At 43.1% G+C, this 12,978-nt stretch overlaps 1 protein-coding gene across 3 annotated transcripts; it reads left to right on the top strand.

Annotated features, from left to right (window-relative positions):
• The first annotated feature begins 297 nt into the window (after nucleotides 1-297).
• On the top strand, nucleotides 298-12,023 carry LOC105019602 (interferon regulatory factor 4). 3 transcript variants are annotated; one of them, XM_020041801.3, is made up of 9 exons: nucleotides 298-396; nucleotides 5,258-5,315; nucleotides 7,222-7,344; nucleotides 7,480-7,660; nucleotides 8,222-8,337; nucleotides 8,485-8,560; nucleotides 10,518-10,913; nucleotides 11,170-11,285; nucleotides 11,382-12,023. In XM_020041801.3, the coding sequence occupies exons 2-9, from the start codon at nucleotides 5,265-5,267 to the stop codon at nucleotides 11,445-11,447; spliced, it is 1,125 nt and encodes a 374-aa protein (XP_019897360.2). In that variant the 5' UTR covers nucleotides 298-396; nucleotides 5,258-5,264; the 3' UTR covers nucleotides 11,448-12,023. The 3 variants fall into 3 exon arrangements, with proteins under 3 accessions (XP_019897360.2, XP_019897359.2, XP_019897361.2); XM_020041800.3 differs by having other exon boundaries at nucleotides 5,258-5,321; XM_020041802.3 differs by lacking the exon at nucleotides 5,258-5,315.
• The last annotated feature ends 955 nt before the right edge of the window (nucleotides 12,024-12,978 follow it).

Below are 12,978 nucleotides of genomic sequence, written 5' to 3'. Positions count from 1 at the left end.
ACCTCTGAAGTACCCCCTCATGTTAATTTCACTAGTAAGTCCATGGTGTCATGAGTGTTTCCTAGGACCCCTGGTTTGGAACCACTGCTATATTGAGTGTTTACTATCTCAGTGGCCGGCTGTTCCATTGACCAATGCGTTTTCTAACTCATATCAATATTAAACAATTACAAAATAAATCAAGTTATAATCCACGAACATAACACAACACCACTTCATACCACTTAACAATTTGCGATAGATGGACAGATTAATATTGAGCCACGTTATTAACATAGTCACGTGGTTTCCGGGAAAAGGCGCTGTCTGCTGGTCAGCTCGGGGTGACTGAGAAAAGAACAGCTGGATTATCCACTCGCGGTACAATGTGCTGTTGCTCAGTTTTTTGGAACTTAGGTAAGTGAAACCATATGAGCAACGACTACGATGTTACAGGTATTCTGCTACTAAGGCATTTGATTGAGTTCGATATTTCTAGAGGTTTTCCTAGGCTAGTTTACTTCCCGCTTTGTTGAATATCATACAGACCCATGCAAAATGAAATAAATATTGAAAGAATAATCAGAGTTAAATAATAAACGATATTTTTCAAAATAATTTAAAATGTTGTAAATCAGTTAAAAGTGAAATAGAAAAAAATATGAGATAGGCCTATAGAACCGCCTACGATTAGTTCAAGGTGGCAGACAACTACTTTTCCGTTTCTTGCGCTGTCAAATTAGACAGGAATGGAGGGGCTGTCGAATAGGGTCTGTTGATGTGGTTTACATTGACTAGTAGATGTTTGTGATCCTTTTTTCCCAGGGGAATAATCACACAGAAATGAACAAAGTAATCATGTCAGATTATGGCCCCTCAGGATAAACCCTCTTCAGTACACAGAATACTTCACAACTCCGATACAGAGAACCATGACAAGTGATTGAAAAATATACTTTATTACCAAAGGGTCCTAGACTTCAACAGAACAACAAATCGTTTCCCAGTCAGTGATCACACTCGTGTGTGCTCAGGGGCGACAGGTCATTAGGGGCCTGTTGTTAACAGAAAGAACTGCAACAAAATAATTTTTCTCAAAGAATATTTCCTATAATTTATTATCTATGGATATAGCATCTTCCTAAATTGAATATCATTTGTATTAGGATTTTATTTCATGTTCATTGGACCCTACCTTGCTGCTTCAGACTCCGTTCTGCCGATTCAAGTTCGCTGTAGTAGGCCATAAGCTAAGCATGAATGTGGGGCTAGCCCCTCTCTCACAATGCAATGTACATTGTACATGTGAAAATATTAATACCCATGCTTAGAATGTTGGTGTGATCAATGATAGCCAACCAAGTGGATGAGGCCTGTATTTGTTGCCATACAGGCAGATGAGACAACTGATGTCTCCTGTAAATCAGCAACTTTGTTCAGCAAGGATGAGCATCCTGAATGTGTTTTTTTCAGATTTAACTGCTTTTGACACCTTTTTCTCTGGCGCTCTAAAACGTGTTGCGGCACTTACTGAGGCAACACAGAGACGCATTCCAAGGCCACCCGCTGTACGATGGAACTGTAAAAGTAGAACTGTCAATGCAGTTTTGGAAAACCGTGCTGCGCTGTTCCTGTGTATGAAGGACATACGCATACAACCAGGATGGGATTAGGCCACCATAAACTCTGGGACCGAGCCTTTCTGCAGCTGCTGGAATTTTATTTCTTCCTTATGCCAGATGTTTAGATTTTATACAACACTGCAAAAACTGAGCATCGATGCATCTGGGATTAGCAGTGCGTTTCAAGGAGAATGTTCAGAATATGTGAAAGCAAACTGATGAATGGCCTGCCACTGCTTTTTGGTCTATACTCCACTTGCCGTGTTTGGAGGAAGAAGAAGGATGAGTACAACCCCAAGAACACCATCCCAACCGTGAAGCATGGATGCTTTTCTGCAAAGGGGACAGGACGACTGCACCGTATTGAGGGGAGGATGGATGGGGCCATGTATCGCGAGATCTTGGCCAACAACCTCCTTCCCTCAAAAAGAGAATTGAAAATGGGTCGTGGTTGGGTCTTCCACCATGACAACGACCTGAAACACACAGCCAGGGCAACTAAGGAGTGGCTCCGTAAGAAGCATCTCAAGGTCCTGGAGTGGCCTAGCCAGTCTCCAGACCTGAACCCAATAGAATATCTTTGGACAGAGCTGAAAGTCCGTATTGCCCAGTGACAACCCTGAAACCTGAAGGATCTGTATGAAGGTCTGTATGGAGGAGTGGGCCAAAATCCCTGCTGCAGTGTGTGCAAACCTGGTCAAGAACTACAGGAAACGTATATTGCAAATAATGATTTCTGTACCAAATACTAAGTTCTGCTTTTCTGATGTATCAACTACTTATGTCATGCAATAAAATGCAAATTAATTACTTAAAAATCATACAATGTGATTTTCTGGATTTTTGTTTTCGATTCCGTCACTCACAGTTGAAGAAAACCTATGATAAAAATGACAGACTTCTACATGCTTTGTAAGTGGGAAAACCTGCACAATCGGCAGTGTATCAAATACTCGTTCTCCCCACTGTACATGAACAGTCAGTATTTATTACAGTTAAAAGGGGTGTGGTAAGTTACTGCCCTGCTGTCTTATGTCACATAGGTTCCTCCCCCACATTAAACCAAGGACCTTGTGGGTTACCTTTTAAACTCTAAGGGACACACAGCATCTGGACAGAGAACAGATGGTTTAAACTGGTAGACAATTAATGGATAACCCAATGACCTTCTGAGACCATCCAATGATGACCATAAACAAATACCAGATCCCCCTATCCTACATTGGCTTTCTTATCTAAACATGGGGACTCAGAACCTTTAACTAGTAACCCATTTATACATGCGTAGGACTAAATATACATCAGTTCAATAATTTCCATAACAATGCTAAATGGCGTAAATATAGTGTCTGTCGTCCATCATAACATACGATAACCATGCGTAACCTATGGTATGGGGTGAATGCGGTGTTTGGTTTTAGCCAGACATAACAACACACGTGTTGCTCAGAGATCTCTACTTGGTCCAGAGAACGTTACCCATGAGGTCTTGAATAGTCTTTGTAGATGCTTCCAAGTGTGTTTTTGCAACCTTGAGACTTCTTATATGACACAGAGGCTTGCATAGATTTGGTGAACACTGAAGATTCCTCTATACAGTTCTTAGATCCGTAAATTTGTGAAGGGGTCTCAATGCCATTAAACGGCCCGTTCAAGCTTTACTGAGGCAATCTCCATGTTAAACCAGTATATTTTGGTGTAATTGGCGGATTAATAAAGTTGTTAGTCTCGGCCATCAATCAATCAAATGTCTATATAAAGCCCTTTTTACATCAGCAGTTGTCACAAAGCGCAAACAACAGTAATGTTGATTTTCAGTGGCTAGGAAAAACTCCCTAAGAAGGCTGAAATTTAGGAAGAAACCTAGAGAAGTCCCAGGCTCAGAGGGGTGACCGGTCCTCTTCTGGCTGTGCCGGGTGAACATATTAAGAGTGCAAATTGTAATAATTAATAAATGCACGAGTCCAGAGTCTATTTAAATTTAGTCCCGTTCAGAAGCATGACCAGAAGGACAAGGACAGGGACAACACGGGGAAGGGGGAGGTGTCAGCACAGTGGCAGCTGAAATCGTCAGGTATCGCCTTGATCTGCAACACAACCAGGAGGACATTGGACAGGGACTGCAACGGCTCTTTCAAGCCAGGTACTCCTCAGGTGTGTTTAAAACATCAGGAGACAGGGAACATTTTGAAAATGCATTCCTTATATCTACAAGGATTTATAGTGGAGAAGGCAAACTGACCCTACTCCCCCAGCACAATAGTATAGCAGCGTAAGACCTTGGGGCTGAGACAGGGGGGTCTGGTGACACTGTGGCCCTACCCGGGGGAGGCCTCGGACAGGGCCCAAATGGCAGAAAACCCATAAAATGCTGGATGCCTTTCACGGTGATGTACATGAAATAATGTGTTTTCTCGGTTATGTGACCGGCTAACAGACCTAGCATCTGCCAAAAAAAAGCTAGCCACTCGGCACCTCTCAACAACTTGCCATGAAACAATACCCACGCCTTGACACCTCTCTCCAGCCTGCCATGGAACGACAGATAGACACACAGTTGTTGTTTTTTATCTTGTGGAGACTGGAGAAAAAAATCCACATTCCCAAGTCCTAAACCTATCCTTAACCTGAGTAACTTAACATTTATGCTTAAACTTAACCAAGAACTGACCTTGCCAAAAACCTCACCCGAAGTTCCTAAACCCTAAAGTAACCCCAATTCTGACACTATGCCACATTAAATGTGTGGGCTAATATGTCAGGTTTTACTTTCGGTTGTGGGAACACCTGATCTGTACAAATACACACAGCCATGGATCACACACACACACACACACAGAACATTAGTTAACACACTGCACTTAAACTGTCCCAAGATTAACGGTGGACCTGGTAACACGATTAGCTTGTCGTTTCAGCTTCTTCATTGTATAATACAATATTAGAAAATAATAAAAGATATGTATATCTGAATATATCTGAGATATGGAGGTCTTATATACTAAAGCTATACAAAACACAGTTCTAGAAACTTATGTGGAGGAAAATGAACACAGTTACTCATAAAACACAAGTGGGGCCCTTGTCAAAAGCAGTGGATTACATAGTATAAAGGGGTCCAGTGGATTACATAGTATAAAGGGGTCCAGTGGACTACATAGCATAAAGTGGTCCTGTGGACTGCATAGTATAAAGGTGTCCAGTAGACTGCATAGTATAAAGGGGTCCAGTGGACTGCATAGTATAAAGGGGTCCAGTGGACTGCATAGTATAAAGGGGTCCAGTGGACTGCATACTATAAAGGGGTCCAGTGGACTGCATAGTATAAAGGGGTCCAGTGGACTACATAGTATAAAGGGGTCCATATTTGGGGAAGTGTTGCCATTTGGGACACTCTATGGTTAACTGACAGCAAGTTAATCTTCCAGCAAGCTCCTGTTATAGAGTCAGTCTGTGCGACTGACTCTATAACAGGAACTTGCTGGAAGATTATCACTTAACTAGCTGGCTTGTTTAACTAGCATTGACACCATACGTTTTCTTGTTTTCAGGTGGTTATATCATGGAATACACAGACCCGGTCCCCACTGTGCAGTTAGTTGTCTGTTTGTACAGTAAACACAAAAGAAAATAACAATGGTTTTCTCTCTGCACAGCTACATCATGGCAAGAATTCGCTCCACACGCAGACTACGCTGTTGGATGGTAGACCAGGTGAATGTTAGTGAAGTATTGCTTCTGTGTCTCTTTTGTGGAGAAATCTGACGACAGCTGTTTCACTTGGGTATATGAATGTGCCAGCTGGTCTGTACAGTGAGTGTGTACTGCCTGTCTAGTAGAATCAGAAATCAGAATCAGAAAGAGTTTTATTGCCAAGTAAGTTTCACAAAAGACTAGGAATTTGTTCTGGTCCATTAGTTCAGCAATTTTGTACAAAACAAATAAGAATAGTGGACTGAGCATAAAAACAGTAGACTGAGCATGAATAAATTACTAAAGAATATACTAAGAAAATATGTAAGGTGCAAGAATTGTCCAGTTGAAGGTTGTGTGTGTATGTGGGGAGGGGTTGTAGATTTGTCCAGTTGAGGGTTGTGTGTGTATGTGAAACTGTTCTTGTGGTGTTGTGGAAATCCCAATTGCTGTGGAAATCACTAAATGGGAAAGGCACAGAGACTGTAGATTCTTTTTCATGTAGGCACATCCTGTAAAAGTGAGCGGAGCCGAAACATACAATGGACTTCCTAAATTACTGGATAACTTAGAATAAGCAATATTATGTCATGGTACTATGGAATAACAGCATTTCTACCACATTTCTACCAAGTTTTGGTCCTGATAGATCTCAGCCAGAGGTGAGAGTTCTGAATAGTACATTTCCAGGGCGAGAGGGATCAGCCCCAATCTTTGCCACTCGCCTCCGCATCCTGGAGGTATGTGTGTCTTGTAGAGACGGCAGATTGCAGCCAATCACCCTCTCTGCAGAGCGGATGATGCGCTTCATCCTGCCCTTGTCCTTGGCAGTGGCTGCAGCGCACCAGACGGTGATGGAGGAGGTAAGGATGGACTCTATGATGGCAGTGTAGAAGTGCACCATCATTGTCTTTGGCAGGTTGAACTTCTCCAGCTGCCGCAGGAAGTACATCCTCTGCTGTGCTTTCTTTGTAAGAGAGGGGATGTTCAGCTCCCACTTGATGTCCTGGTTGATGGTGGTGCCCAGAAAGGAAAAGATGTTCAATCAGATGAGCCAGATAAGGATGGTGTCAACAGCAAACTTCAGGAGCTTAACCAAGTGGTGACTGGAGGTGCAGCTGTTGGTATACAAGGAGGGCGGACAGGATCCAGCCTTGAGGGGAGCTGGTGCTGATGGTCAGGGGTTCAGACGGGTGCTTCCCCAGCCTCACGTATTGTCCCCTATTGGACAGGAAGGCTGTGATCAACCTGCATGTGGACTCGGGCACTCCCAGTTGGGATACCTTGTTCTGGAGCAAAGCAGGAATTATGTTGTTGAATGCGGAACTGCAGTCCACAAACAGGATTCGGGCGTAGGTTCCAGGGGAGTCCAGATGCTGGAGGATGAAGTGAAGAGCCATGCTGACCGTGTCGTCCACAGACCTGTTGGCTCTGTAAGCAAACTACAGTGGGTTTTGTAGAGGGTCTGTGATGGTCTTGAGTTGGGACGGCACAAGGTGCTCAAATGACTTCAAAACCACTGAGGTCAGGACGACGGGTGTGTAGTTGTTAAGTCCTGTGATTCTTGGCGTCTTGTGGGCTTGGATGATGATGGAGGACTTGAAACAGGCTGGGATGCAGCTTGTCTCCAGTGAGGTGTTGAAGATATCCTTAAACACAGCAGAAAGCTGATCCGCACTGTGCTTTAGGGTGGATGGGGAGACACCGTCAGGCCCTGCTGCTTTCCGGGGTTTCTGTCTCTTGAATAGTAGTTGAGTGTTGCCCCACTCCAGTGTTTTTCATTCCAAGGCCCTCCCATGTCTCGTCCGACTGCCCAGCCCCCCCTATTGGCCAAATGTTTAATCGACCTAAGTGGCAACTGATGTGAACACTAGTGACCAAACACTGCCCTGGTCTCACCCTAGTCTTGTTGAACGTCTGAGTGCAGATCAACAGTGGGCGGTACCGTGGCCTGATATGGGATGACGACGCTAAGACCATGTTCCGTATTCCCTGGAAGCATGCCGGGAAACAGGACTTCCGCAGTGAAGAGGATGGCGCCATCTTCAAGGTCCTTACATGAGGAACCTATCGTCCTAGTTCATCGACTGGTCATTTATCAGTAGTAGTCCCTCATAATAAACATACAGTGGACATTTTCTCCTCATATGCGAGTGTCAGTCTTCCTGCCCCTCTTTTTCCACAGGCGTGGGCAGTGTTTAAGGGAAAGTTACCTGACGGGAGTAATGCTGACCCTGCCTCCTGGAAGACCCGGCTGCGCTGTGCTCTCAATAAAAGCCCGGAATTCCAAGAGGTCAACGAGAGGTCACAGATGGACATCCCCGAACCCTACAAAGTCTACCGGCTTGTACCCATGAGTGAACAAGGTGACAGACACCATTAGTCTGAATCACCATCATTTGCTAAGTACATTAATGCAGAATTTTACATGGTGGTAGCCAATACATAGGGATAGAATACACAAAATGTACAAGGCAAAAAACATTTACTTTATCTGAAGGTTTTGGGACAGTTAGGAATTGAATCTTCTTTTGCTCTAAACTCTCAAAGTTTTGATTTAAACAATTACCTTCTGTGGCATCATAGTATTTTACTATAGTGACAAAAAGTTGGAAATTAAATGGGGGGAGTCAAATTTCAGGAGAGATGGCAGAGATAATGTCAAACAATTTTGGAAAATATGTATTTATAGACTAATGTTCTAGAAACAAATAGCTTAACCGAAAACTGCACACATTACAAGTGCCTCCCTAGCAAACAACGGCGATTGTTTTTTATAATAAAATGCAGAAAATGAACAAACAGTGCAAATGTTATCGTAGCAATAAACTTCACATATTTTGTAACCATAGAGACAACATACTAGTAGGTTAAAGTTCAGTAAACTAATTTGTTGCATACCTTTTTGGTCTGTTATCTCTCTACAGCGTTGGGGACTGTTAACATGAAGAGCCCAGCCAAAGCAGGGGGGAGGAAGAGAAAGTGCAGTGATTCAGAAAAAATGGAGGAGGAAGAGGAGGTGGAGGTCAAACAGATGAAAGAGGTCAGTACCTCCCTGCCAGTTACTATGGTAGGTCTGGAATTTTGAAGGGAAAAAAAATTATCATCAGATTCAAAGAAGTTCAAGTGCTTTTTATTTATTTGCCGGTCTGTCTCACCAACTCATTTTAATTTTTTTTTGCCTTCTAAGGAAATTGAGAAAATCGTTCATATCGTCCTGCAAGACCAGGTCGATAAGCCCTTAGACATCCTGAAGAGTGAAAGATGTAAGTGTAACATTTTGCAAGCTCAATGTATTCCAAAAATGTCTGTCAAACATACAATATTGTATTGATATTGGCTCTCTGTCTTTTCACTCTGGGGACTTCCAATAGAATGTGATTCACATTTATTGTCTTCCTTCAGCAAGCAATGAGATCCAAATCAATGGCTAAATCTCAAATCCCGTACTTGCATACAATATAGAATGCCATATTAGTATGCGAGAAGATTAGTATGTCTCAAACCATAGTATGCTGAAAATAGTATGGCAAACGTTCCCGGATGGTCTATTCTTTCTTGTGGATTTTCGGAGTATGCATTTGTGTATGCTTTTTGGGGTAATATAGACCACAACCCCTTGCGCTGTAAAATACGGGGGGTTTTCACGATTCTCTTGTCTTAACGAAAAGGTCAGTTAACGTCATCTAAACTGTCCCCACCTGCCTAATATTGTGTAGGTCCCCATTTGGGCGCCAAAACAGCCCTGACCTGTCGAGGCATAGACTCCACTAGACCTCTGAAGGTGTGCTGTGGTATCTGGCACCAAGACGTTAGCAGCAGATCCTTTAAGCCCTGTGAGTGGCGAGGTGGGGCCTCCATGGGACCTGTTTGTCCACAGATGCTTGATTGGATTGAGATCTGGGGAATTTGGAGGCCAAGTCAAAACCTTGAACTCGTTGCTGTGTTCCTCAAACCATTCTTCAACCCATTTTTGCTTTGTGGCAGGCTGTATTATCCTTCTGAAAGAGGCCAATGTCATCAGGGAATATCATTGCCATAAAAGGGTACACATGGTCTGCAACAATGCTCAGATAGGTGGTACGTGTCAAAGTAATATCCACTTGAATGGCAGGACCCAAGGTTTCCCAGAAGAACATGCCTTTGCTCTTCTTCCTTTGCTCCGTGGTCCAGTTCTGATGTTCACATGCCCATTGTAGGCACTTTCGGCAGTGGACAGGGGTCAGCATGGGCACCCTGACTGGTCTGCGGCTACGCAACCCCATATGCAACAAACTGCAATGCACTGTTTGTTCTGACACCTTTCTGTCAGTACCAGCATTAACCTTTTCAGCAGTTTGAGCTACAGTGGCTGGTCTGTTGGATCGGACCACACGGGCCAGCCTTCGCTCCCACGTGCATCAATGAACGCCCATAACCCGGTTGCCGGTTCACCGCTTTTCCTTCTTTGGATCACTTTTGATTCTGACCACTGCAGACCAGGAACACCCCACAAGGGCTGCAGCTTTGGGGATGTTCTGACCTAGTCACAATTAGGCCCTTGTCCAAGTCGCTCAGATCCTTACGCTTGTCCATTTTTCAAGCACCTAACACATCAACTTTGAGGACAGAATGTTCATTTGCTGCCTAATATATCCCACCCACTGACAGGTGCCATGATAACAAGTTTATCAGTGTTATTCACTTCACCTGTCAGTGGTCATAATGTTATGGCTGATCAGTGTATGTTGATAGTAATTGTATCAGAGTCATTCATGAATTAAAGAAAGAAAAACAAATGTTGTTGTGCCATGAAATTAAATAGCTTTGGAAGTGTCAAGTTCATCTTGACACTTCCAAAGCGGTTGCCCAATTCATGGCACAAGCAGCAAAAGCTATACAATTCATAGATGCTAATTGTGGTGGAAGTAAACTTCATTAGAAACATTAGTCAGTTAGCATTATGCTTAATGGTATCTACCTAAATATTAAAACTTGGCGTTATGATGAGGTAACGTGTCCCAATCAGTCCCAATACTGGCATACTAGCTTACTACACACTAAGTAGAACATAATTCACCATCATCCGCGGAGTACGTAGTATGCAGTACGTAGTATGAAGTATGCCAATGTCACAATCGAGACCTTCCCTCTGCACTTGTGCAAAATTCTGATCAGCTCTTCAATCCCATGATACTGCATCAACCGTTCCTGCTCATCCTTTGTCCGTCTCTGCCTCTCCAGCACAGGACTCATACCATGTCTCAGTGAAGTACCTGGGACGGGAGGTGCTCAAATGTGTGGTCATAGGCAGCGATGTCCGGATCGCCTACCAGCCTTCCTTGCCGGTTCCCCCCATGCCAATGACGGACAGGTTTCCGTGCATCCAACTCCCAGAACCCCCCTCCACCCTGACCTCCAGCCCAGGCATTGGGCCTCAACTCCAAGCCCTTTCAAACCTGCTGTACCTCATGGAAAAAGGGGTGATGCTGACTACCTCAGAGAATGGGGTCTATGCAAGACGCAGCTGCGTGGGCCAAATCTTCTGGACTGGCCCACATTCAGCCACCGTGGGACCGCACAAGATGAACCGTGCTGTGGAGCCTGAGAAGCTGTTTGACAAAGAGGTTTTCAGAATGGGTGAGTGACGTGGAGATCTCTCACCTTGTTTCATGTCTCTGTGCTGGCAGTGCTTCCCAACTCAGGTCATCCAGTACCCTTAACAGTACACTTTGTGGTTGTAGGCCCAGACAAACATAACCAATTCAATTCAATACGTGCTTGTCCAGGGCTACAATAGAAATGTGTTTGGAGAATTTAAGTAGCTTAATTTGGAACCAATGCCGTACTGGATATCGATATTTCAGCAGCCAACGAATATTTACTGCTTCCGTAGAGCTGGATCATTTCCGCAGCTGTGGGGGAGACCCTCCTCGGTGTGACATCACCTTGTGTTTCGGAGAGGAGTTCAGTGACACAGAAGATCCATCCAGCAAACTCATCATCACACAGGTACTGGAAACTTCTGCAAACACTTCAGGTTTATGCAAGTACACATTATTCATGTTGTGTAAAGAGCGATTGAAGCATCAACCTCTGATTCTCCAGATAACCCTACCCTGGGCTCAGCAGCAGGTCAAGGAAGCTGAAAACACTCTGGAATCAATGACCTAAGCAACATTGCCAGCCAATCAAGAGATGTCACCATCAATGCCAATGCCCACAGGAATATTGTATATTGAACTGAAATTCGTTTTTGCCTGAAGCACTCAGAACTAATGCCAAGTCTTCTCAGAGCCACATGAACCACTCAACTGAATAACACTACATCGAATTGAAGACTTGACTTAGGGATAGTCCTAAGGATTGGCCTTTATCAATTTAAGATTGTGATGAAACAGTGCTGTTCTAAATCATTTTCAAGTCAATTTGGTATGGAGTCAGAGACTTTTGTAAATGCGGTCATGAATATGGATAGTGCTCCTGTCTTAAGACACCTTTTGGTGTCCTCATGTCCTTACATTTCTGTAAATGTGTAACTTCCAAGTTTTCACGAGTCCACAAGACTTGAAATACCCAAAGTTTGGGTGTACCATTCCTATTTCTTCTGTGTATGTCAAGAAAGACAACTCACTGTATTGATATAAAGGAGAGTCTTTCACAAAATATCATTCTACCCATATAATTTAGCCTACTGGAATCAAAAATACAGTGAAACTGCACATTTTAGAGTGGCCTTTTATTGTGGCCACATAATTTTGTTCAGTGTATATATTCTTAACATAACCTAGAACTATTAATATGTTATTTTAAAAGAAATATGAAATCAGCTTTATAATAAATTTTTGTTATGCTATGTTCCTGTTAATATAGACTTGCATAAAAAATTTATTACAGCCTTGTCAGTTATTTTCCCCCAATCTTTATCTTGACGCCACATCGTTAATCTCCCTCGACTTCTTCAGCTATACTAGGATCTGCTGCTGTCGCTGATCCAGCGTCTTCACGTTCATGTATTTATATTGTTAGTAACTTAAATAAGTATTTTTTTTTTAAGTTTTTAGTGATAGTACACTAATCTGATGTTTTTTTCACCTGTCATCTTTGTTTGTCTCGCGATCTCTCTTTTAAAACACAATTTTAGACTATAAATCACCTAAAAGGTTTAAAAACATGTTTTGCGGATTAGATGTAGTTTGAGGTTAAGTTTTAATGGAATATTTTGACATGTTTGGTTGTGAAAGAAAACCAGGATCCACTTGTTTTTACGACATTACTCATCTCCGCGGTATCTGGACACGTGTGGTCCTGTATGTAAGGTTGCCCGTAAACCGTATTCTGCCGCTGTCTCCAGAAAAAAAATCGACTCCCACAAGCCCATTAAAAAAAGCCCTATTAGTAGGAAACATACCCCACCTGGCAACAGTCAATATGGAACAAGTTCCGTCCTACCCTCATTTTTAGCTGCAGTCGTTGGTATTCTATATATAGGCGCAAAATCATGTTTTACCATGCCAACACACATAGGCGGTGGGAGATTTTGGGAAGGCTGTTGCCTATTAGCTTTGAATGTAGGAAAAATCACTGTATATATAGAGAGAATGTCAAGCCCTGGTTACGGGTCTCTGTACCATCCTAGACTGCTATTGCCACGGGGTTCGTAACACTGTAAAATATGTTTATCTCAATAAAATGTAGCCAGTGT

This window comes from Esox lucius, chromosome 21 (assembly GCF_011004845.1).
Source record: "Esox lucius isolate fEsoLuc1 chromosome 21, fEsoLuc1.pri, whole genome shotgun sequence".
Classification (NCBI taxonomy): Eukaryota; Metazoa; Chordata; class Actinopteri; order Esociformes; family Esocidae; genus Esox; species Esox lucius.
This window is presented reverse-complemented; position numbering and strand designations above follow the sequence as displayed.

Bases quoted from the DNA above. Each gene is read 5' to 3' on its own strand.
- LOC105019602 (XM_020041800.3), top strand. From the start codon at position 5,265: ATGGCAAGAATTCGCTCCACACGCAGACTACGCTGTTGGATGGTAGAC. The intron at 7,345-7,479 runs GTCCTTACATGA...CTTTTTCCACAG, and splicing joins AGGATGGCGCCATCTTCAAG to GCGTGGGCAGTGTTTAAGGG. The intron at 8,338-8,484 runs GTCAGTACCTCC...TTGCCTTCTAAG, and splicing joins AGGTCAAACAGATGAAAGAG to GAAATTGAGAAAATCGTTCA.